We start from the raw sequence: 24,388 nt of genomic DNA on the forward strand, positions 1-24,388 counted from the left end.
AATGTTTATTTGCTTGGTTAATTAATTAATTTTGCCTTTTGATGCAGGAAGTTTTGCTCAAGAATAGTTTCATTCTCTCTCTCTCTTTCTCTCTCTCTCTCTCTCTCTCATACACACACACACACACACACACACACACACACACACACACACATGCACGGCCTGCCTTGTATTTTCTGGGACTTTGAACCTCAGAAGTTTGGGAATGGGAATATTTTTTTGCTTCAGCAGTTTACAAAGTTTGAGCATTAATACATGAAACCACTTCAATTCAATAGGAATTGAAAAAGACAGTAATATTGAGAGCTGATTTGTATTTTAATGTCTTTGTGCCTAGAGAATAAGAAATAATTAGCTGTGACCACAGGTACACCCAAGTATATTTAAATCTGTGACCAAAGAAGATTAATCACCCTTCCCCCAAATTGGGTCTTAGTGTGCCAAGTAAATAGCAAACATGGGGCAATTAATTTACATATTTTTATATTTTAATTCTTGTGAATATCTGTACCCATAATTTAAGTATATGTAAACATAAATGCAGAAAAACAAACATGTGATATTTCTATTCTTGAGTCTTAAGGAAAAATTTTTAAGTCTATTTCAGTCAGTTAAAATATAATTTTACTCCTATGTCTAAGATATTTCTAACAGTAGCACTTGCCTTATATATTTTTCTTAACAAGTAACATTTTTAAAGTGTACATAATTTATAATGTTTCTTTGCTTTCACAAACAATACCTCTAATAGAAATCTTAATATTGAGTTCAGCGTGTAACTGAACAACAAACTCAAAATTTTACTTGTAGCATGCCCCTGTTGTCACAGATACTATTTTCTAGTTATTTTTAGTAGCAATTCTTTTGGTTTTGTTGTTATTAATGAGGTGAATACTTCCTCAGCTAATAATCAACTTTTTTAACAAGTTCACTAATTTTGTAATTTAACAAAATTGATTACATTGAATGCTAAGGTAGGCATAGTATTGTGTTTCAAATAGGTGCGAGGAAGACATTAAGATTCAGTGGAAATGAATTATTTAGCCACATGAGAATACTGATCCTACAATCAGTTAAGAAAAACAAAAGTCTTTGGAAGAGAAGGAAGCTTTGATGTATAATTTACATTGATGAGACTGGTTAGTGTCTTTCTAAGGGAATTTGTATAGCATCCTAACAATTTAGTATGAATTTCTGGCTAGTTTCTTCAGTGACTATCTCCTCCAGCCTCCAGCTGCCCATCCAGTTTGGTAACCGCTGGCTACATGTAGCTATTGAGTATTTGAAATGTGACTTGTCCAAATTGAGATGTGTTTTAAGTGTAAAAATATACACCCTATTTCAGACTTTTACAAAAAGAATGTAAAATACTTTAAAATATTTTTATGTTGGCTTTGAAATGGTAACATTTTTGATATACTGGATAAAATAAATTATTAAATTAATTTTACCTTTTCAAAGCTTTTAAAATGTAACTTCTAGAAAAATGTAAAATGCGTGTGTGTGTTTCTTTTGGATAGTATAATCTAGAGTTTACCCTTTCATTGTCAGTTTCAGGAGGTGATGGGTGATGCCATATGTATGATCAGACTGGAGTGCGCACGTGTTTTAGAACTGAAGGGCTTGGGATCAGAGGTGAACTCTAGCTTTTGCTTACTTTTTTTTGTTTTTTGTTTGTTTTTATTTTTTTTCCTAGACTCAATTGTGCCCTGCCTTTTGTAGGAAATACAATTTATTCTTAGCTAACAGACTTTTTTCCAGTCCTTTAGAGCTAATTAAATCAGAACTTTGTCGGAATGGCTTTTTCTAACACATAACACTGTCTTGTGTGTCTGTTATTCTAAATTTCAAAATTTTTTAAAACTCCGGAATAGGTTTAGTATTTAGGTAGATACATTTTTCTCCTTGCTCAGAAAAATGTTCTTTCCAGGCACCAAAAGTTGTTAAGCATTAATGTGCTCATATGTAGTTGTTCTATGTTTTATAATGTTTAGTGACAACAACCCTATATATTTTTTATTTTTTAGAGAGGATTCTTTTTATAGTTTTGTCAGAAGACTTTCCCCATGATCACGACTGACTATAGTTCCTATGACTAAGGTTAGGGATTCATACTAAGCAAAGTAAAGCCCTCAGCTTTTAGAGATGTTTGAGCTACCACGTATGCCTTTCTTCCATGTGCTCATAGATATTTTTATTGCTGCTTTTCAGATTGTTGGAGAAAAGAATTCATAAGAAAACAATTCTTAGTCTTTCTAGTTTGTTCTTTCACCACAGAACCATGATGGAAGGAATGGGCAGAAGGCAGAGTAGGACAATATCAGGTTGATATAAACTGAGAAATTGGGGTCAAGAAAATATGCTTCAAGGGAACCAGCAGTTAGCGTAATGGCTATGTCACTGGACTCCCACATAGTTGACCAGGGTTCGTGTCTGGGACCTGGTGGCTTAAAACTCACACCGGGCATGTGTGCCTGCGTGCCCAAGATCCCGAGAGGAGAATGGAGGAGACGGGATTGTGGCGTGACCATCCACCCTGGGGGGCGATTTCTCGCTTTCTGTCTCTCTGTCTCTCTCTGTCTGTCTGGCAAGCGCACGCGCCCTATAGCAAAAACCTCTCAGAAAGAAAGAAAGAAAAGAAAAGAAAGAAAGACAGAATATGATTCAAGATAAAGGCCAAAAGGACCCACATTTTTTTCTGTTTGCATTGTACTCTTTCAGGTTATCCCCCTAACATTCTTAAAATCTGTAGTCAATCTTGAACTAAAACTGAAAACATGATGATTTGTTTCCTAGATTTGTGGAAGAACTAGAATTACTATCCTTGTAGCAGAGATCTGTCAGAAGAAGAGAATTGTGGTAATTCAAGCTACAACTCAGGATTATTCTAAGGATTAAATGAGATAATATATATTAAAAACTAGTACAGAATCTGGCAAATAATGCTTCTACTAAATAATTTTAAATATTCACAAACATAATTATAGATATTTGAGCACTATGAATAAATAACAAGTGCTATGGGAATGTATAGGAGGAAGAACTCTAACTTAATCTGGGAAATTAGGAAAGGCTTCCTTGAGTTACTGATTAAACCGAACCTGAAAAGTGAATAGATTGTTAGCCAGAAAAAAAAGAGGCTGGGGTACAGAAGGCAATTTAAGAAGACATACAGGTTTGGGAGAGCACAGTATGTCCTATATTTTAAAGAGAATGTAAAATGAACAAAAGTTTTTAAAGATATGGGTGGGAGTGCCTGACATTCAGCTCACTTATATTAAAAATTACTTTTATCAGTAGCCAGCAGGTGGCATGGTAGTCTTAAGACACTGGATTCCCGCATGGGTGCACTATGGTTCAAGTCCCAGACACCTGGAGCTTGCTTTCTCTTTCTGTTTCTCTGTTTCTTTCTCTCTCTCTCATACAATGCCCTATTCCAAATTTTGAAATAATAATAAATAAAATCAAGTAATTCTTTAAAATATCACTTTTATCAGTAGCCAGCAGGTGGCATGGTAGTCTTAAGACACTGGATTCCCGCATGGGTGCACTATGGTTCAAGTCCCAGACACCTGGAGCTTGCTTTCTCTTTCTGTTTCTCTGTTTCTTTCTCTCTCTCTCATACAATGCCCTATTCCAAATTTTGAAATAATAATAAATAAAATCAAGTAATTCTTTAAAAAATTGTTCTGTTTAACAGTCTTCAGGAGATGTGGCAAAAAGGGGTACAAGAATAAACGAGGATGTTCAAGCAATGGGAATGGAATAAAGTACAAGTATTTACTTGGAACTCATAAAATTTGGTAGTTCGGGATGTGAGAAATGAGAAAAAAAAGATACACAGTTCCTAGGGTTCTGGGTTGGTAGAAAGACCATTTCCTGAGAGTGGATTCCTGGAAATATCACAAGTTTGGAAAGAAATTATGAACTATATTAGGGCATGTTTATTTTGATATATATACTTGCCATGCTCCATGGGGAGTTTGACATATGGGTCTGGAATTCCAAGGAGAAATTTGGGCCTGATACCTAGATTTGGAGAATCATTTATTTGTAGATGGTAATTGAAGTCAAGGAATGGATGAAACAGCAAAGAGAAAAAAGAAAAAATTTAATTGTAAGCTCTGAGGCACTTCAGCCTTTAAATTTAGTTAGAAGGAAAGGAACCAGTCAGCACGGGAGCTGGAGGGGAGAATATTAAGTGTAATAAGAGGTATAATGTAGACTGTTAGGAGCAAAGAGAGATGTGTTTTAGAATAGAGGAGTCGTTCAGCTTTTCAAGTCCTGATGAAAGTTTAGGCACTGGACTCGCACATGGGTGATCTTACTTCAAATCCCAGATGCAGTGGCTTGAAACTCACACCCGGCATATGTGTGTGTGTGTGTGTGTGTGTGTGTGTGTGTGCATGCACGCGTGCGCATGTGCCCAGAATCCCAGGAGAAGGGATTGTGGCATGACCATCACCCTGGGGGGCTGATTTCTCACTTTCTCTGTCTCTCTTCATGTCTCCAGTGAGCACATGTGCCTTATAGCAAAAATCTCTCTTTTAAAAAAAAAAAAAATGGAATGACCTGTAGTTCATTGGTGATCTTAACCAGAGTCATTTTAGTGCAGTGATAGGAACAGATTGGAGTCAAATGAAGAGTGACAAGGGAAAAACTAGAGACAGCTAGAGTTTAAATAATATTTCAACTATGAGTAGAGAAGGATGGTGGGCAGTAGCTAAAATAGAACAAGAAGTTCATTGAACAAGGGACTTTAGTTGGTAAAAATATCTGATAGAAAAGTGCAAATAGAGGAGGACTTGAAGATCCTATGGGGGGAATGATTGCAGTGCAGTGTTCTGCCATGGCAGAACAGGTAGTAGGAGGAAAAGCTCTATGTAAGAAGAGTCACAGATCTGATGTAAAGTTAGATAAAATATATAAAATCACAGTATCAAGTCTAAATATCCATCTTAGCATCACATTGAAATTATGGAAACTAGGCAGGCCCTTTGCTATTCTTAAAGGAAAGCTTCCTTATTACAATAACAACAAAAACAAATGAAGACATCTGATATCAAGGAGGAATATTCAGCAATTGAAAACAAAATTTAATCTCTGATTTCAGATCATTAAAGCAGAACCGCCTATATGAGATATAGTCACAGTCCTATTAATTTTAATGCCCGAAGCATACTAATTCCATGACCCACATGAATGATGTTTTTGTTTCTAAAGAGAGAGATTTTTGCTATAGGGTGCATACGCTCACCAGAAAGACAGAAAATAAGACATCACCCCCCAAGGGTATGGCCATACCGCATTCCCTTCTTCTCCATTCTCCTCTCAGGATTTTGGCCACGCATGCTCACCTGCAGGGTGTAAGTTTCAAGACGCCAAGTTAGGAAGGAACTCAAACCATAGTCAACCATGTGGGAGTCCAGCAATGTAACCATCATGCCATCTGCTGGTCCCAAGATTTTTTAAATGCTTTGTTACAGAATGTGGTAGACTTTAATTATTACATTCTAACTTTTATTTATAGATTTGCAATATTTGACTAGAGTTCCTTTTAGATTTAGTTTTTGTTTTTAATACAAAGAAATCATTACCAACCCTTGCCTTCAGAGAACATTTGAGGTTATAATTGCCATGGCTGTTAGAGCTGTGCTTACCTCTGTCGTCCATCTGTTATGGTTATAATATCTACCTTTCCTTTTCTTTTCTCTCTCGTCCTCTTTCCTTCTTCTTCCCTCTGCCCTATCTTCCCTGTTTAAAAAAAAAAAAAAAAAATACTTGAGAGAAAAAAACAAATAGTCTCTCTTTGTATATTGAAATTTAAGGTGGAAGAAAAATGGTTATAAAAGCATCCTTCAACGCAGTACTGACTTGCCAAGTTAACTGTTTAGGTTGGAAATCATGCCTTTCCAACTGCTTAAAAACAGGAAGTATCTCCGTTAAGTGATAGATAGTTCTCTGTTGCTGGAAAGGAAGGTGTTTTGTTTTTTAAATTTTGTTATAGAGCATGAATGTTCACCAGAGACAGAGAAAAAGAAAGAGAGAGGGAAAGTGAGAAAGCACCCCTTGGGGGAATGGCCACACTGCCATCTCTTCTCCTCCATCTCCTGTTAGGATTTTGAGTGCACACGCACACACACCTGGCATGTTTCACAAACCACTGAATCCAGAACTTGGATTGCACAGTTGGTCATGTGGAATTCAGCTGCCTTACACATCATGCCACTGCCTGGCTTGTAAAAAAAATTTTATTTCTATTTATATCTACATTTTTGAGCAGTAAAATGAGTGCTGTAGGTTCATACATGGACATCCCTTTGTTTGGAGATTTATCAGTATTTATGCATACATGCACACGTGCACACGCATACACACACACCTGTATAGGTAAATAGATGTTAAAATGCTTTCAAAGGTTTTAAACATAAAATCTTTTCTTGTAAGCCAGCCCAGGCACATCTCATCCAACAATTCAAGCAAAACCCTCGGATCTGTCAGAAACAGCCTATAGGCTTGCTCTAGATGATTAATTGCCAGGAGAATCAGGTTTTATATTCTATTACACATAATTTTATCTTTTCTAAAGGTGTTGTTTTAGTAAACTCCCATCTTAAAAGAAGAGAGAATACACACATAACTTACATTCCTGTTATTTAACACTTTTTACAGAAAAGAAAACTACAACCTAAGTCGCTAACAAAGGAATATTTGTCTTGTTCACAATCTACCTCCCTGCCATTTTTACAGTAATTTTACTAATATTTTAACTTGTTTAGAAATTGGTCTTGGGGTATGGTGACATGTTGTTTAGTTTCCAGGATGTGAGTGTGGGATCAAATTTTGCTTCAAATTCCAGTCTTCATACACAGTATCACTCTGAAATTTGGCTACTTACCTCCTCAAGCTTTCATTTCCTGTCTACATCCTGGGTATAAGATTATCTCCTCCTGAGTGTTAGTGTGAGGATTGTACAAATTACCATTTTGAAGACTTACCACAGTTTTGAATATATACTCATTTTAAACATTATTACTTATTCTGTATTCTACCACTTAATCTTGTAATACTCAACATTAATTTTTACGATCTTGAGTGTCAGTCTTTTCAGTAAATATAGGACTGAGGAGTGGAAGGATTTTTTATGATACTCATGCTCTGTGATTCTCTATTTTGTCAATGAAAAAAATTTTTTTTGCTTTATGTATAAGTTATGCTTACCCCCATGACTTACATAGCAAGGAGCCTGGTCTCTTTTATCAATGTACTCTTGCTGTACTTTTGATGGTGAGTGTTCAATAACAGGTATTCTGGTGTCGTAAAATATGAACTCTAGAGCGAGACTGCCACAACTCCTGTCCTGCCTCCACCTCTTGCCAGCTGTGTGGCTTTGGATAAGTTAACTCCTCTCTGCTTCGGTTTTGTTATTTGTAAGTGGGACTAATAATACCTCATTTGCAGGGTTGTCGTGTGGATTAGATGAGTCATTTTATATCAGAAGCTTCAAACAATATCAGTCATTTAATAAATTCCACATGCAGATATTATTTCCTGTTACCGTCATCATTCCAGAACAGTCTCCAATGCTTCTTAACTATAACATGGGAATATTTTAATATGTAATATTAATGGTGGAGGTGGCAGGACTGGATAAGAGAAATTCCCTCAGTCAGTCTGAGGGACTGAGACAAGGGAATACTAGTGTGGACCCATTCATAAGCCATGCGTGTGCAGGCCGGTAAACGCACAGCCTGCAGCACTGCTGTGCAGCCCATCAGTCCTGTGGAGCCTGTTCAAGTGCATTTGCATAAATCTGCCTTACCACAACTGTATCCTTAACATCTAGAGTTTTTCTGGGCATATGATGTGGGAATGGGCAGGAATGTTGAGACAAACCAGCATGTATGAGGGTACAGAGGGTGAAGGAGATGCTTCTTTCAGGAAACTACCAGCTATTCATTATCGGTAGGAAGTAAAGGGCATGGGGGGGTCAAATAATGGGAGATAATGATGCAGAAATGAACAGGGGACAGACCATGTCTCACCCCCCTCCCATCACTACTTTTTCTTCACCCCTTTTAAGAACCTATGACTTTATTTATTTTTCAATATCTTAAAATATGGGGGCCAGCAGGTGGGGTACTGGTTATGTTGCTGGATTCCCACGTGACTGACTATGGTTCAAGTCCCAGACTGAGGGCTTCAGAAATCACACCAGGCATATGTGTGTGTGTATGTCCAAGATCCCGGGAAGAGATTGGAGGAGGGACTGCAGTGTGGCCATCCCTGGGGTGGGGGCGGATTTCCCACTTTTACTCTCATTGTTTCTGTCCAGCAAGTGCATGTACCCTAAGGCAAAAACCTCTAAAGAAAGAAAGAAGGAAGGAAGGAAAGAAGGAAAGAAATCTTAAAATATGTAAAGAGCCCCCCTTCTTAAATAAATGTTATAGAGATATTTGAAAGATCAACTTGTATTATTTTTCTATAGTTATTATATAGCAGACTCACTTTTTATAAGTGAAGAATTTGAATTAGTTCTGATAAATAATAAATATTATTTTGCCTTGGGAAAGGACCCTTTAAATTGAAGTAGATGACTATATTATGCTTCTTAAAAATTTTAGAATGTGCTTGTGTATGAGTTGGACTGTTTTGGTCTGCTCTCTTCAGTCTTCTTGCTCATCTTCAAGAGTGCTCCCCTTCACTGATACATTCTTCCTGAACACCTGCTTTCAGTTGCATCAAGTCTTTTCTTGCACAGTCCTACTAGTTTTTACAGAACTGAGCAAGCCCAACATTAGATAGATAGCCTACAGACTGATGGATTTATCTATTTAATATGAACAGATGCTCAGATGTTGACATACAGAAATCCTTTCTAAAAGAATTGTTTTTTCAAACAACAAAGAATGTTGTAATCCTAGCACCCAGTTCTGTGCCTGGTACTTAGTAGACACTTGGCAAATGTTTGTGAAATTGAACTGCCTTGTAAAATCTCACAATGAGATTAAAAACTCCCCCCTCTCTCAGGGGAAACTGATGCTTTTAAATAGCCATGATACAAATTGAAATGTTGTTTAAAAAGTATCACTAGCAGTTGAAAAATGAAGTTGTGTTATAAGATCCAGATTTTAAGTTACTGTTCTCCTGATAGAATAATTATGAATCCATTTAAATAAATCCTGTTCTTTCAAAATCTTATGTTGTACAGTGGTGAGGAAAATGTCTAAGAATAAATTGAAAACATAGGCAGTTTTACTTCAGAGACATGTCTTAAATCATCTTTTTCAGGTTCTCTCTCTCTGCTATTATTTTCTAATTTAGGACCTCAATATTAACTTCCTAACTGGAAGTTTTACTTCAGTCCTGTGCCTCCTCCACACTGCTCACAGGATCATTTACTCTCTTAAACAGAAAATTAAGTCATGGGCCAGGGCAACCTGCCAACTAGGGACATCCATTGTGGCATCTTTCTGAGGAGGAGAACCCAGTAAAGTTGGATAGATGACTGTATCTTGAGCAAAGGAGTCAGATGAGACTGACAGAAAAATGAGGGCAGGACTGTGGGACGCTTTGGGGGTGCTGAGTCTCAAACAGGTGACATATTTAAAAAGATCACTTGTTTGAACTCAGGAACCAAAGTTGAAGTAGGATTCCCACAACAGGGAGGGGGTGAATGGGACTGCCCTTCAAAGCTCCTGTCTCCTTTTATCCATCTCAGACTCCAGCACATCCCAATAGCAAGAACACCAAGATCATCATGGCCTCAGGCACATTTTGGGGAGTTGCAAGGATCCACCATCCCAAAGAGAGCACCCTGGTCCAAGCATGCACAGCATCCCTATCCTGACCTAGCCGCAGTGAACCACCCACCAAGGGTGCCATGGCTGTGGAGAGAGTCAGGCACTGGAGCAGACAGACAGCTCCTTTTGTCTCCAAGGACTGCACACAAAGAGCTATCTAACTAGCTCCCCTCTCAGTCACGGCCCCTCAACCGACACTTAAATCCTTGTGTGCAACCCATCCAAGGCAATGCCATTACTTACTTACAGCTGGTATCTTCACTTGGCTACCTCCCCGCCTGTACAAGGATCCTCCTCCCTACATAGGGCCTGAGAACTCAGGTGTTAGTGAAGCAGTTGGCCTCAGATCAAGAGAACACATCCCCTCTACAGGAACACTAGTACACAAAGCTAACCTCACCTAGAACTTGAAAACACAGGCCCAACAGCCTCCACAGCCCCCAGTGGTTTCTCTGAAATTTTACAAAGTTATCTATATTGAACCCAACCAGAACCAAAGTCAGTATACTCCAGGCAACTAATACTAAAGGACACAGATATAGAAAAAATAAAGGACCAAATTTAAAAATAAAATGAAATACTGCTACTGTAAGTCTTTATTCATAAATTAGGAACAAACTACCAGAATAATCAACACAGGGAGACACACACAAATATGTTCAAAAAATAAATAAATAAAAGAAAATAACTCTTTACTAAAGTAACACACTAATCCTTCACAAATGGACAAAATTCAGGAAGTCAGTGCAATGTTGGAAGTGGATTTCAAGATACTGATTATTCAGTGAGATGAAAGAGACACAGATAAACAATTTCAGGTGCTGAGAAAAACAATGCAAGGCATAAAGAGAGATTCAGTAGAGAGAGACATTTGAAAAAGAATCAAACATGTCCTAGAAATGAAGGATACAATGCAAGAAATTAAAAAATTCTACAACAGGTATGACCATGCAGAAGGAAGAATCTCTGAACTTGAAGTTATCATCTTTCAGTCAAAAAAGAAAGAAAAAAAATAACCATTGAAAATGAGAACATAGAGGAAATCAGGGACACCATTAGGTGACTGAAAATCCACATAATCATTACCCCAGATGGCAAAGAGATGGGAAACGACATAGAAAATTTATTTCAGGAAATATTAACTGAAAATTTGCCACTAGATTCAGCATAAGCTCTTCTCCAAGGCGTATTATATTAACAATGTCAGAATTAAAGAGAAAATCCTGAAGATGGCTAGAGAAAAGTGCCAAATTTCATATAAAGAATATGCATTAGACAAGCCTCTGACCTCTCAGTAGAAACCTTACAGGCCAGGAGGGAATGAGATGGCATATTCAAAATTCTGAAAGAACAACAGTTTCAACCAAGAATATTATATGTATCATATTTGAAGGAGAAATAAAAATCATTCCCAGACCAAAACCAAAAACTGAAGAAATTCACCAATTCTGTGTTGGTTTTGCAAGTATAGAAATACTTACGGGAACACCACATCTGGAAAGGCGAGGAAGATAAATGTCACCATGAGAGCATTTGAAGGTATAAAACTTAACAGATCAACCACACAAAGGAAAAAAGCAATGATTCAGCCACTACAGCTATGGAAAACAAAAAAAGCAAAGAAAGGCAGTTATAGAAAGAAAAAGAAAGAAATACAAAATGATCGTAAACTAATAAAATGGCAGTGGTAAATCTCTACATATCAGTAGTCATTGAATGTGCACAGATTATACTCACTAATCAAAATATGTAGATTGGCTGAATGGAGTTAAGAAAACAGGAGCCCTCTACATATTGCTTGCGAGAAACATGCCTCACTGAAAAAGACACACAGACTCAGAGTGAGAGATTGAAGAAAGTCATTCCATGCAAATAAAAACTCAGAAAACCAGAAGTTTGACCTGGTATCAGACAAAACAGACTTCAAGCTAAAATCTTTAAAAAAGAGAAAATGAAAGCAATTATACAGTATTAAAGACATCAACCCACCAAGGAGTTATAACAGTTATAAATGTTTATATACCCAACATCAGAGCATGAAACAAAGACTGCTGGTCCTAAAAGGAAAGATAGACTCTAACACATTAATTGCTGGGATTTTGAAAACTCCACTCTCTCCACTGGATAGATTATCTGGGCAAAAAATAAAGAGACACTGGAATTAAATGATGCTCTAAACCAAATAGACCTGATAGACATTTACAGAACATTTTGCCCAATAAAAACAGCATATACATTTTTTCCCAGCAGCACATGGAACATTTTCTAAGTTGCCACGTGGTAGGGCACAAAACCCTTATGAATTTAACAGAATAGAAATCATATCTAGCATATTCTCTGATCACAGACTTAAACTTCAAATAAAAAACAAAAAGGGGAGCCAGCTGGTGTGGTGATTGAGGTAGCTGGATCCTACATGACCCACTGCGCAGTTTGAGTCTCAGACCTGATGGCTTCCAAAATATGCCAGGTGCTTGTGCGTGTGTAGCCAAAATCTCAAGAGTGGAAGAAAAGGGATGGCAGTGTGACCATCTCCCCTAGGGGATGCTTGCTCGCTTTCTCTCTCTCGCTCACTCACTTGCTCCCTCTCCCTGCCCACCCCATCTCTCCTTATCTTCCTCTCATTCCCTTCCCCTGATAAGTGTACATACCCTACAGCAAATTTTAAAAAAATAAAGAAAACCAAAAGAACTTTTGAAGACATACAAATATGTGGAAACTAAACTGCCTCAGCCTCCCAGTTAGCTAGGAGGGCCCTTTAGCCTCCCAGTTAGCTAGGAGGGCCCCTTAGTCAAACCCAGGCTTCTCATGGGGCCTTCGCCATGCTCAGGTACAGTTGGAGCCACAGCGCAAGAAAGGAAAAAGAGCCACAGCTAGGCGGGAGAGGAACGCAAACTCACAGAAGCCTGAACTACTGTGCTTGAACTTGGCGTTTTTTTCCTTGGAGGTGTGATTAGGTATTTAAAAATATAGGAAGTCGCAGTATGTGCATTTCAAATGATCACATTAGCGCTGATATCTACATCAGTGAGAGAATAAAAGGACTGCAGGCAGAAAAACAACTAGTAGGGCTGTTACGATATTCTAGAGGAACGATTATGTTGGCTTGACTTCATTCAGTAAACCTGTGTGTCATGGATGAGCTTACAGTGCCGAATAACGTGATTTCTGCCCTTACATAGGGCCCACAATCTGCTGCAAAGACGTACAGTAAATAAACGTAAAAACATATAATAAAAAAGACTGAGTACAAGTGACAGTTTAACAGAGATTCAAGAGGAAGCATTGGCCACTCCTATTAGTCAGTTGGATTTAGAGGGAGAGAGAGATGCCTAGAGAAAATCAAGGGTTTCTCTGGAACACTTCAGAGCTATTACCAAGGATCCACCTCTCCCCCCAGTTTCCGTGAGTCGTGATTCATTGATGTGTTTTTATTACAGTGTAAAGGCTCAGTGCTGCTTTTCTTTCCTAGAGGAAGGCACTCCCTGTGCTCACACACACACACACCCTTGTTGATCATTTTAAATGAGTGAAAGCCAGTAAGACCTGGTTTCTCAAAGTGTCTGCGTTAACACTTTGGTTGGAGGGCATATTTCTATCTAATTAAAGTAGATTTGAGCATGTGATAGAATATGAAACTGTAAGCATTGAACTTCAGAATTTATGAAAAAGGGAGCTCTATTACTGTGGTATAGGGTGTAAAAGTGAGATTTCTTTGGTAAAATACCAGAAATGTCTTGAATTTTTGCAATGCTTAACCTTTCTTTATACGAGAGACCAGAAAAAAAGAGTACTGGTTTTGTAATCGACTGACATGTTTTCAGTAATGCCCATGTAGTGGGCATTTTGTTGGGTAGAATGGCAGGGACTTCTATATGGAGGCCTAGAATTAGAGCTGCAAGGCTCATTTAAAAGACCAGCTAATACGGTAACTCTTAGATACCCAAACAGGTTTCAGGTGAACTCCTTGAAATTCTTTGTAATAGTGGGCAGAGATGTTTTTGATTATGTCGAGTAAGGGGAATTCTTGTCACGTGCTCGTAGACCTCTCTGATGAAAGAGCCACCTTCATTTTCAGCCATGAGGAAACAGGCTATTAGACTTGTCTAAAGTCTTGAATAAGTTCTCAAATGGTGATTTGTTTTGTGTTAACTTTTTTTTTTTTTTAAAGTTTCTTTTGGTCTTTGTGCCAGCCTGCCTGCCTGCCTGCCTTTCTTCCTTCCTCCCTTCCATAACTGAGAGAGTCAGAGCAGCACCTCCAACAAGATCCTAATGCTGCAGGCTACCCCCTTGGTCAGCAGCCCAAGATCAGGGGCATGTACATGCCCAGCATACTTAGGGAGGTCTAAGCCAGTCTGGAACCCTATGCTTGGGGCATCCTCACAAAGCATCATCTTTCCGTGCTGTGCCATCTGGCCCCTGGTTTGTTTTTCAGTATAATTTTTAAAATTTAACTTTATTTGTTCTTATTGTTTATTTGTTTTAATTTGACCAAAGGGAGACAGAGAAAGGGAAAGTGAAAAAGCAAGCCACCTGGTCAAGGCTTGAACCACGGTCAACCATGTGGGAGTCCAGCATCACAACCACTGTGCTCCTCCCGTCCTTGTCTTTTCAATAGAATTTTAATGGAAAAGCCTTAATATCCAATATGACCTTGTAGCCAAAAGAGTTCAGAGTATTAGAAAGGCTTGACTTGGGAACCAGCAGTTAGCATAATGGCTATGTCGCTGGACTCCCACGTAGTCGACCGTGGTTCGCGTCCCAGACCCAGTGGCTTAGAACTCAACGCCGGGTGCATGTGAGTGTGTGCCCAAGATCCTTAGAGGAGAATGGAGGAGAAGGGATTGCAGCGTGACCACCCCCCCTGGGGGGTGATTTCTCGCTTTCTGTCTCTATGTCTCTCTCTGTCTGTCTGGCGAGCACACGCACCCTATAGCGGAAAAAAAAAAAAGGCTTGACTTATTTTTTCATTAGCTGTTATATGGTGATTTTAAAGTAATAGTACATGCTATTATTCAGAATACATTCTTCACTGTAACATCTCAGCACAGTATTTTTAAAGAAATTCTAGGAAGGGTGTTAACTCATTTAGAGTTCTCCAGGAAGAAGGACTTTCCTACCATTTCTTATGCATAACTTTCACTGACAAGATCAGGCCAGAAAAAGCCAGGCTGGCTGTTGGCCCAGATAGTTACAATCATTGAAGAGTATTCAACCTGCACTGCCTGGGGACAGCTACTACTGGGGCGGGGGACAAGAAAAACAACACAGATGTATGCTGAGTGTTCCAGTGACTTAGCTGACGTGGATACTCTGTATCCTTTGCTCTGTTCTTTCAACTATTAAAAAGGAAATTTTAAAATAGCCTAGAATTTATGTTTTTCCAGTAGGATGAAAAGGATAGCTTCCACTTTTAAAAAATTGCCAAGCTATTTACAGCTATGGCCTAAGCTACTAAAACAGCGTCTGACACACAGTAGACACCTAATTTTGATTAAAAATTATTTTATTTTGCTACCTATTTCAGAATGAGAACTTTTGTTGTTGTTGTTCATTGATAATAAGTATCATATTTCAAGGAAGCTAATCATGGATCATTTCTACCTAATGAGTTTATGTTAGGTATGTGAAATTGTTTACAAATAATTAGAACATTCATTTTTAAACAACAGAAATATACTTAATTGACTTTTTACTTGCCAATTTGTATATACCTTGAGTAATAATAGGTATTTGGTAGATACCATATTTTAGGTATTGTAACATGTATAGGAGCATTTTCTAGGGTGGAAATATAATAATAGCTTTTGAGATGTTCCATGATTAGAATTTGGGAATGCGGGATAAAATTTCTATATACTACCATAGCCCTCAGAGATTTTAAGTATCCATTTATATAAGCTCCCCAAAATTCCTACATATAGAAACATATAAACCTTTCTTTTTACTTCTACCCAATGCTTCTCTACCTTATGTAATTGGAAAACATTTTTGTCATCACGTCTATTAACATTCACTGGAATGTTTTATTAAGCACTGGTATGAGTGATGATGATTTTGATGCCGTGAGTTTAACAGTTTATATGAAATGCTAAGCATGAACCTGATAAAATTTTTTTTAAATGAGATTGCTATGAGTTGGCTATGGTTGTGATACCTGTCACTTATACTCATGGCCAAATCATAGAAACTGATCTGTTAGAATTCATTGAATAAGTAGTCTTTCTCTGTTATGTGACTTCCCCCAAACTGCTTAGTCAGAGAGGGTAATCTTTCCACATAGAGGAGGTCTGCACCTACCTTTATTGCCCTTAAATTTACTGATTTGTATACTGTCTAACATGCGAGTTACTACTTTTTTTCAACAACTGTTTAGTTGTAATATGTATACAGTAAACTGCATCAATTTATATTTGCAATCTAATTAACTTAGACAGATGTAAACCTGTAAAACCAGCTCGGTGCAAGGTACAGAACATTTCCATCAGCCCTGAAAGATTGCTTTTGTCCCTTTGCAGTCCAGCTTTTCCTCTTCCCCAGGCTTCAGCCACCCACTGGTCTGGGTTTTTTGGGGGGTTTGTAGTTGTTGTTACTATAGCTTACGTTAGATTTATCTAATAATTTATATAAATGTAATCATATCATTTTTTTAATGTCTGTTTTATTTTATTTAGCACAGTGATTTTGAGAGTCAGCCATGTTGAGTGTTTTGGTTGGTTGTTTCTTTTTGTTGTCCCAAGTATCTTGTTAATACACTCATAAACTGACAGACATCTGGGCTATTGACAGTTTGTGACTCATAAATAAAGTTGCTCCGAACATCCAGGTGTAAGTCCTTTGTATGGACATATATTTGTGTTTCTCTTGAATAAATACTTAGGAGTAGAGTAGTTGGGTTGTTAAGGTAGGTTGTAGGTTGTTTTTCACTTTTTAATAAACTGCCAAATTTCACTTCTGGACCTCGTTAATCTATGTTGTCCCATCTTCTTTATAGGCTTTGATGCGACCTGGAAGAATTGATAGAATCATCTATGTGCCTTTACCAGATGCAGCAACAAGAAGGGAAATATTTAACCTGCAGTTTCACGGCATGCCAATTAGTAAGGAGGTTGACCTGGATGAACTCATTGTCCAAACTGATACATATTCAGGAGCAGAGGTAAGGTAGTTTACTTCAAAATACTTGGGTATTCAAGACCAGCAGATGACATAATGCTTATGTCCTTGGACTCCCATGTAATCAGCTGCAGTTTGAGTCCCAGACCTAATGGCTTAAACTCATGCTGGGCATGTGTGCGTGCATGTTCAAAATCCAAGGAGTAGTGATTGCGGCATGACTATCCTCCCAGTGGGGTGATTTCTCTCTTTCTCTGTCTCTCCAGTGAGTGCACACATCTTATAGCAAAAATCTCTTAAAAAACAAACAATCTTGGGTATTCTTCTTGGAGGTAAACAGTGGCTTGGAGTCATTAAGTTAAAGAAATTACTTGCTGCCAACTGTTTTAGATGACTATATAAGAAAAAAAAATCTTAAAATGGAAAGTTTACCACAGATAAATCCAATTAAATTACATTTTACCTGGCCTCTCTTACTATATATCTCAATTGTTTTCTCCTGGCTACTGTTAGCTCTCAGAAGGGTAGTCTTTGAATATTATTGTAACATAGTGTAAAGAACTCCTGGACTAATAGATTCTTCTGTTGGACTTCTTGATACAGTGATTTCCACCCAGTTCACACCTCTCTGAACTTTGATCTCTTTATCTATCAAGCAGAAATGATAGTACAACCTGCCTTCCTTGCTGATGTCTTATGGAGCGCATAGAAATGAAATTAGGATATCATGAGTATAAAAGACTTGGCCAAGAGATTGTAGGGAGATCATCTCAGTTTACTTGTGTATTAATCAAGATTCTCTCACAAAAGTAAGGAGACCATCTGCCCTTAGCTATAAACGTGTGCTCTCAACAAGGACAACAAACAAGACTTCTATGAAAATCACTTTTATGTATGGAAGATAAACATTATTTTTCCCTCTCCTTAGCAACTCTTACTTGGGCTGTTTTTATTTACAAAAGAATATTTCTCCAAATTTGTGACTTCTCTACATACTTTTTTTTTTTTGGAGAAGTTTTTGCTATAGGGTACATGCACTCGCCAGAAAGACAGAGACAGAGAGACAGAAAGCGAGAAATCACCGCCCTCCCCCCTGGGGGCGGGGGGGATGGCCACTCTCCAATCCCTTTCTCTTCCACCCTCCTTTCGGGATCTTGGGCGCACACGCACCAGGCGTGAGTTTAAGCCACCTGGTCCAGGACTTAAACCACAGTTGACTACATGGGAGTCCAGCCACAGCCGTCACGCCAACTGCTGGTCCCTCTACATACGTTTCTTAGGAAAAGGACTAAATATATATAACACAGAAATAGTTTCTAAATACCACTAACGTGTACTAGGAAATTAATTGTTTTTATGATAGAAGTTGTGCATTCTTTTCAGTATGAATTATTATGCTATTGTTTTCATCTGTCTTCTGTAAAAACCAAAGAGATTAACATATAGCAGATGATTAGTGGTACTCAGTAGGTAAATTTACACATGGAATTGAACTTTAGTATGTCATTCAGTCAGAGCTAATAACAACCACCAAAAAGAATATTTCATTTTTCTCCTTTAGGTTTTTTTAAATTCCACCTAAAAAAAAAAAAACGTAGAAAGTATTGAATCATTGGAAAAGTCATGACACATTTTTGCATAGGAAAACATAGAAAAGTACGTCATGACTTTTCCGACAACCCAATAGTTTGAGAAGTGGTTGAACTATACTTATTAAGTCCTGTTTGAAACATTAATCTTTATGAGCATCTCTTTGGCAAGACCATCCATAAAATTAAAATGAACATGGAGTTACTGTTAACTGAGTGTTCCAGCATTTGTAGAATTCAGTTTTTGATGTGCAGCTAAGGGCTGGCATCTTATGAATGATACGCAATTTACGGGAAACAGCAAGGAGAAGAAACCATTAATCTTTCACTTACATTGAGGGAAGAGGAAGAGCAGTTAGCAAGATATACATGAGCCTTTCTCACTTTGAAGTCATTCATGGTAGTAACAGAAGCACAAAATAAAAATAAATGCCAATGAGATTCTGTCTGATCGAAAGAAAAAAAATCCTTTCCGTGCCAGCAGTTATTATACCAACTAGCTAGTTCTCGTATAGTTACTACACGTCTTACTCAGTCTAAAATACAAGCACATTGAAGATTAATTTCATATCAGATCTTCTAAAATAAGTCACAGGAGGAGTAACAAAATTCTGAGCTTCCTCAAGTTATATTTTTGTGTCACATTTTGCTTGGGCGTGTGCATGTGGATCCCACTGTGTTTCTATGTATAATCAGTATATTATTACACCTTCATAGACATCTTAGCCTAAAGCAGCTTCATCTTAGTAGTTCTGTGGTTTTTAATGTGCATGAGAGGTTTGTTCCATGTTGGTTTTTTTTCCCTTTTTTCTTTTTGTGTATGAATATTTAGGCAGTTCACACAGGTTTTAAGGATAATTATTATCATTTTTTGTCTTAAAAATGAATGAGTAGATAGAAAATTTAGGACAGGTAAAAACTTAGCTTTAGATAACATATAAAATTTCATCTTCTGTCTTTGCATTAGAATGAAAATGCATCTGTAATGTTCGAAAGCCAAAATCAGGACTGATTTTCTTTCAATAGTAAAATAGATTCAAAGCCAGAACCTTGGTCACCTAACTCCTACAGAGTCTATGCTTTCCAAATGCTGACATAATGAATTTATTCCTCCCCAGGCTAAGGCCGTTTCATTCAGCACAGAACTTACCATGTGGACATTTAACAAATATTCTCTAAACTGGAGGATAAATAATTTAAAATTGATATTTAGGATAAATAGATTCCAGGTCTTACCTGTCAGAAAGGAGCCCTGTAACTTAGAGCAGTGCACCTTGCTACAGGCACAGCAGCGTTCTCAAAGTCTGGAGTGTCAGTTTGGCTGCTTTTGGTATAAAAATCTAGATACCAATCAGGTAATTTTCTTCACAGGTGAGTAGCATGTTATATTGAAGATTATGAAAAATTAATGTTATTAAATTATACACTCTTAGCTATATGAACAAGAATTAGGCCTGGTAGGCCAGCAGTGAGGAAATCCTTGGCACTCTTAATTGTTCTTTAGAAACAGTATGTTTAAGTGTACTCAGATTTTTTCTTTTTTTTTTTTTAATGAAAAAGTCATTGGCGGGGGTTGCTGGCAGGTGGCGTGGTGATGGTTAAGGGCACTGGACTCCCACCTGACTGGCTATGGTTTCTGTCCTGGACCTAGTGGCTTGCTTTCTCCTCCCTCCCTCGCTCTCTCTCTCTCTCTCTCTGTCCCTCTCTGGTCCAATTTAAATAAATAAGTAAAGTTAAATAAAATAATTCTTTATTTAAAAAAGAAGGTCCTAGAGGATGATAGAGATGATACTGGTACTTTTCTGACTAGGAATGGGGGAAGTCCACTCTAAAAATATTTTCTTTTCACCTGGTAACGTATTTTGCCCCAACAACGTTCCGTAAAAGTGTACAAAGGCCCAGTGTTTGCAAAAGCTCCTTATACCCTCTGTGAGCTACTCCATTTTCCCTCCCTGGGGAAGGAATACAGAGAAGGGAAACATGTTTTTCTAAGACTGAGGAGGGTCCTGAGAGGAAGTTTGTAGCCAGCTGGAAGGGCAATGCTGCCACTAGGGAGTAGCCTCCAAGGAGGGGCTGAAACAGCAGCCTCCTTCAGCCACCTCTGCTGCTGCCACTCACTCTCCTGGGGCTGCGACCCTCATTGTCTTTGGCGGCTTGGCTGTGGCTCTTGGTTAATGGAAAAATATGTCGCCATTGAAAAGCAGATGGGAATTTGGCTGGGGCGGAAATAAGTCTTTTTTGGTTGCAGCTATTGTTTTCTTATGCTTTGATTTTTGTGTTTTAAGTTATTTGTAGCAGATCCCACTTCACTTATTCATTTGTCTTTTATCAAGTTAATCCTGGTTACTTTCGGGAAACTTGCATCTCCGACAGGAAATCAGCTGTCGCGAGGATGTGCACATGAAAGCCATAACCAGGCTCATTACCCAGTGTGCCCAGTGCTTGGGAACAGAGGTGACGAGTGCGACACAGCATTTCCTCTGTGTGAGGGAACGTGCTGACATGGGCCAAAGACTCTAACTGTAAAATTTGGATTGAATTCTCATTCGTGTTTGGGTATCGTCATCTTTTTAGTGATTATTTCATTAAATGAAATGGATAAAACCTAAGACTCAGGTTTCAGCTCTGTATTTTATAAATAATATTGTTATCACAGCACTGATTACAGATCAAGGTTTTAGGATTCAACTTTCTAGACAGGCAAGAAAGTAGGGGAAAAAAGAGAATTTTGATGTTACAATTGAGTACTCCTTTAATAGAATCCCAGGTGGCTTTGGGAAAGTTATTTAATTCCTTTGAACATCGATTTCATTTGCCAAATATATATGTGAATGAACTTATTTTGAGGGCTAAATGAGACAACAAATGTAGGAACACAGAAACAACGCCAGTCACCGAAAGTGTGCCCTAAATGTTACGTCTGTTCATTCTCTATTCATGTTATAATTTATTCCTGAAGTAAGGTCAGTACTTACATTACCAATGAAATGTTGAGTGATGTTGCTATAGTGTGGTAATATGTTTCACATTGCTTTAATAACCAGATAAATAATTTATCTGGAAGTTAAATGAAAATTGTATTTGCCTTATTTTACTTAAATGTAAAAACGTGCTTAATAGAGTGAGGTTTTTGATGTGTTGTTATGAATATAACTCTAGAAAGAATTTTAAAACAATTTCTTAGTGCTAAATACATTTCACTCTCAAGTTTTCCAAAAGCTCTAACTTTATGTAAACTTTGTTTATCCCTTTTTTATTAAAATGGTCTGTCTTGCTCTGAATTCTGTTTTGTAGTCTATGCCTTCCTGGGTCTAATAATAGCTCAGAGTCTTCCTGCCAGCTCAACATTAAAAAATCACCTTCTAGTGTGCCTCATTAATTCAAGAAGGGGTTTATTCACTGCACTTGAGCTATTATAACTAATAAAAAGGAGAGCCTTAAATTACTTTTCTATCTTGCTGATTAACGTTCCTTCTGACATCTCTTTGTCTCCCACACAGTGAAAATAGAAGGAGCAGTTATAGCCACTTAGAGTGTCTATGCTCTTCTTACATGAAGTCTCTTGGGACAGTGTTCCCCAAAGTAAAACATCAGGAGCAATGTAGTAGAATCCAGCATAGGTTGACTGCTTATCTGACCAGTCTATCTAACAACACGTCTGAGGTAGGAATAATAAGTTAAAGTGGGATAGAACATCATTTGGCCTGGTCTCAAGCTCTACTTACTGTTACTGGAAGGCAGCTGGCAGCAAGGTTTCTGTCTCCAAAGTGATGCAGAGCACTGCCGTATTTAGCAACCTCTATAGGCTGTCTGGGACCAACTTTCCTCACCTAATCAAAACTGCCCTGTGAAAACATGCTCTCTAACTGTCTGGCCTGTTATTCTTATTTGAAAACTTCTTTGTTACCTCTGTATTCTTTCTTATGCTTTGATTCTTTAGTTGTACCCCAGAATCTTTCATCACAAAACCGTCATGACCACCCCACCCAGAAATGGTCTGTCCTTTTTGAACTACTTTATACTCATTTCTTTTTTGCTTATTTAGCTCTTAGCACATTTTTACTTACAGGGTTTTTTTTGTTTTGGGTGTTTTTTGTGGTTTTTTTTTTTTTTTTGGAAAGAGTTATTTTTGCTATAGGGCATGTGTGCTGGCCAGAGAGACAGAAAGAAAGTGAAAAATCACTCCCCTGGGAATGGTCGCACCACATTCCCTTCTCCATCAGAAAAGCAACTGATACTTCACACTTAGTGGACATTCATGGAGAGTACATGCATATATTGATGCTAAGTCATTTTACCAACCAAAAATGCCAGTTTTAACATTTACTGAAATGCCACTTTCTAGGGTTTTGGTTTTATTACAGTATTATTTATTTATTTGTTTATTTCTATGAGAAAGAGAAAGAGACACTCCCATCAGGATTCTCACAACAAGATCCGGCCCAGTCTTAGTCATCTTGAATGGCTAGTACACGTGTGCAACTCTGGCAGGCTCAAGAATGTGAACCCAGGACCTTGCCATGTGGGTACAGTTGGGTACAGTTGTGCCACTGCCTGGCTCCCATTTCTGTTTTAATTGTCTTTTATGTGCACAAACTGTTTGAGTTCCCTAACACTGTGGGAACAGTGCTAGAACAAAAGTAGGGACAAGCAAAGCACTCGACTTGTCTGGGGTCCCACAGCAAATAAGTGACAAACCCAGGACTAGAAGCCAGATCTTTCAGTTCTCCTGAAAGGACTTTTCATGATCTTGTCATGCCTCAGTTAATAGGAAAGCCCTTGAAACTGTCTCGTAGTTCCCTATGACATCTCTGGATCTTTTATAAAATTAGCCTAATCCTATGGATAGTGACTTAGCAAACTAGACAGCTTATATGAAACACTTTTGCCCTTTTTTTGTATCTGTTTCTCTTAGGGTAATTGTCTTTACCTACCTTGTTTTTATTTTCCAAAGGAAGTATAAGCTGCTTGAAGTTAGGAACTTTGCTTCCCTTTATTCATTTATTTTATTTCTCAGATATTGCAAATAAACCTTGCAGTTTAGAAGGAAAAGTATTTAAACAGCGAAGTTCTATATAATGTGTTTATGAGCATGATCTAGTGATGTGCAAAATACTATAGGAGAAAGAAGATGGAGTAACTCACACTAGCTGGGATTACAGAGGAGAGTTGATGCCTCAAAGGGAATAATTGATTTTAGCCTTAATGGGCAAATAGAAGTTCCCCAAGTAAATTATTCCTGGCAGATAGAAAGGCATGGAAGAATATGGTGTGATCTAGAGTCAGTTAAAGGTTGAATATGACTGGGAGAAAGAGTCCTCAGTGGAAGTAGTAGGAAACGACACAGAAAAAGTAGGTGAGGTGAGGCGTCCGGGTCATGTGGCAAGATTTGGGCGCCATAGTTGCCGTTGTCACACTCCAGGAGCACTGCAGCCTGACATACATAGCAACCAAACATGGACCTGGATGTGGACATTGACTGCCCTTCGACTTCCAGTGATGGCTACCATTCAGCATTCTAGAGCACCTCACCTGCTGGGCACTCTTCTAGATATTGTGAGGGCATTCCAAAAAAAGAAAGAAGGAAGGAGAGAGAGAGAAAGAAAGAAAGCGAACACCAAGAGTACCTGTCCTCGAGGAGCTTATCATTTATTTTGGAAACTGAAACCCACTCGTATTAAGATGGTAATCAGCAATATTTCACTAGATTGGGTACTAGCAAAAACATTCATGTATTTGTCCATGTCAAGCCCACTGATAATTTCACTCGTCATGACATTATCAAATATGGATATGACAACAAAAGCATTGATGCACCCGAAAGGGAAGGAGGGAAGGAGGGAAGGAGGGAAGGAGGGAAGGAAGGAAGGAAGGAAGGAA

The 24,388-nt window shown here is 38.1% G+C and overlaps 1 protein-coding gene across 1 annotated transcript in view; it reads left to right on the forward strand.

The window, feature by feature from the left end:
• Positions 1-24,388, forward strand: part of AFG2A (AAA ATPase AFG2A) — a 295,494-nt gene that overhangs the window by 219,648 nt on the left and 51,458 nt on the right. Inside the window, exons 15-16 of the mRNA XM_027773681.1 lie at positions 1,552-1,635; positions 16,798-16,962. Of these exons, the coding sequence (XP_027629482.1) occupies positions 1,552-1,635; positions 16,798-16,962 (249 nt within the window). The remainder of the gene's footprint in view (positions 1-1,551; positions 1,636-16,797; positions 16,963-24,388) is intronic.

The sequence above is a fragment of the Tupaia chinensis genome, unplaced genomic scaffold, assembly GCF_000334495.1.
Source record: "Tupaia chinensis unplaced genomic scaffold, TupChi_1.0 Scaffold000362_1, whole genome shotgun sequence".
NCBI lineage: Eukaryota > Metazoa > Chordata > Mammalia > Scandentia > Tupaiidae > Tupaia > Tupaia belangeri.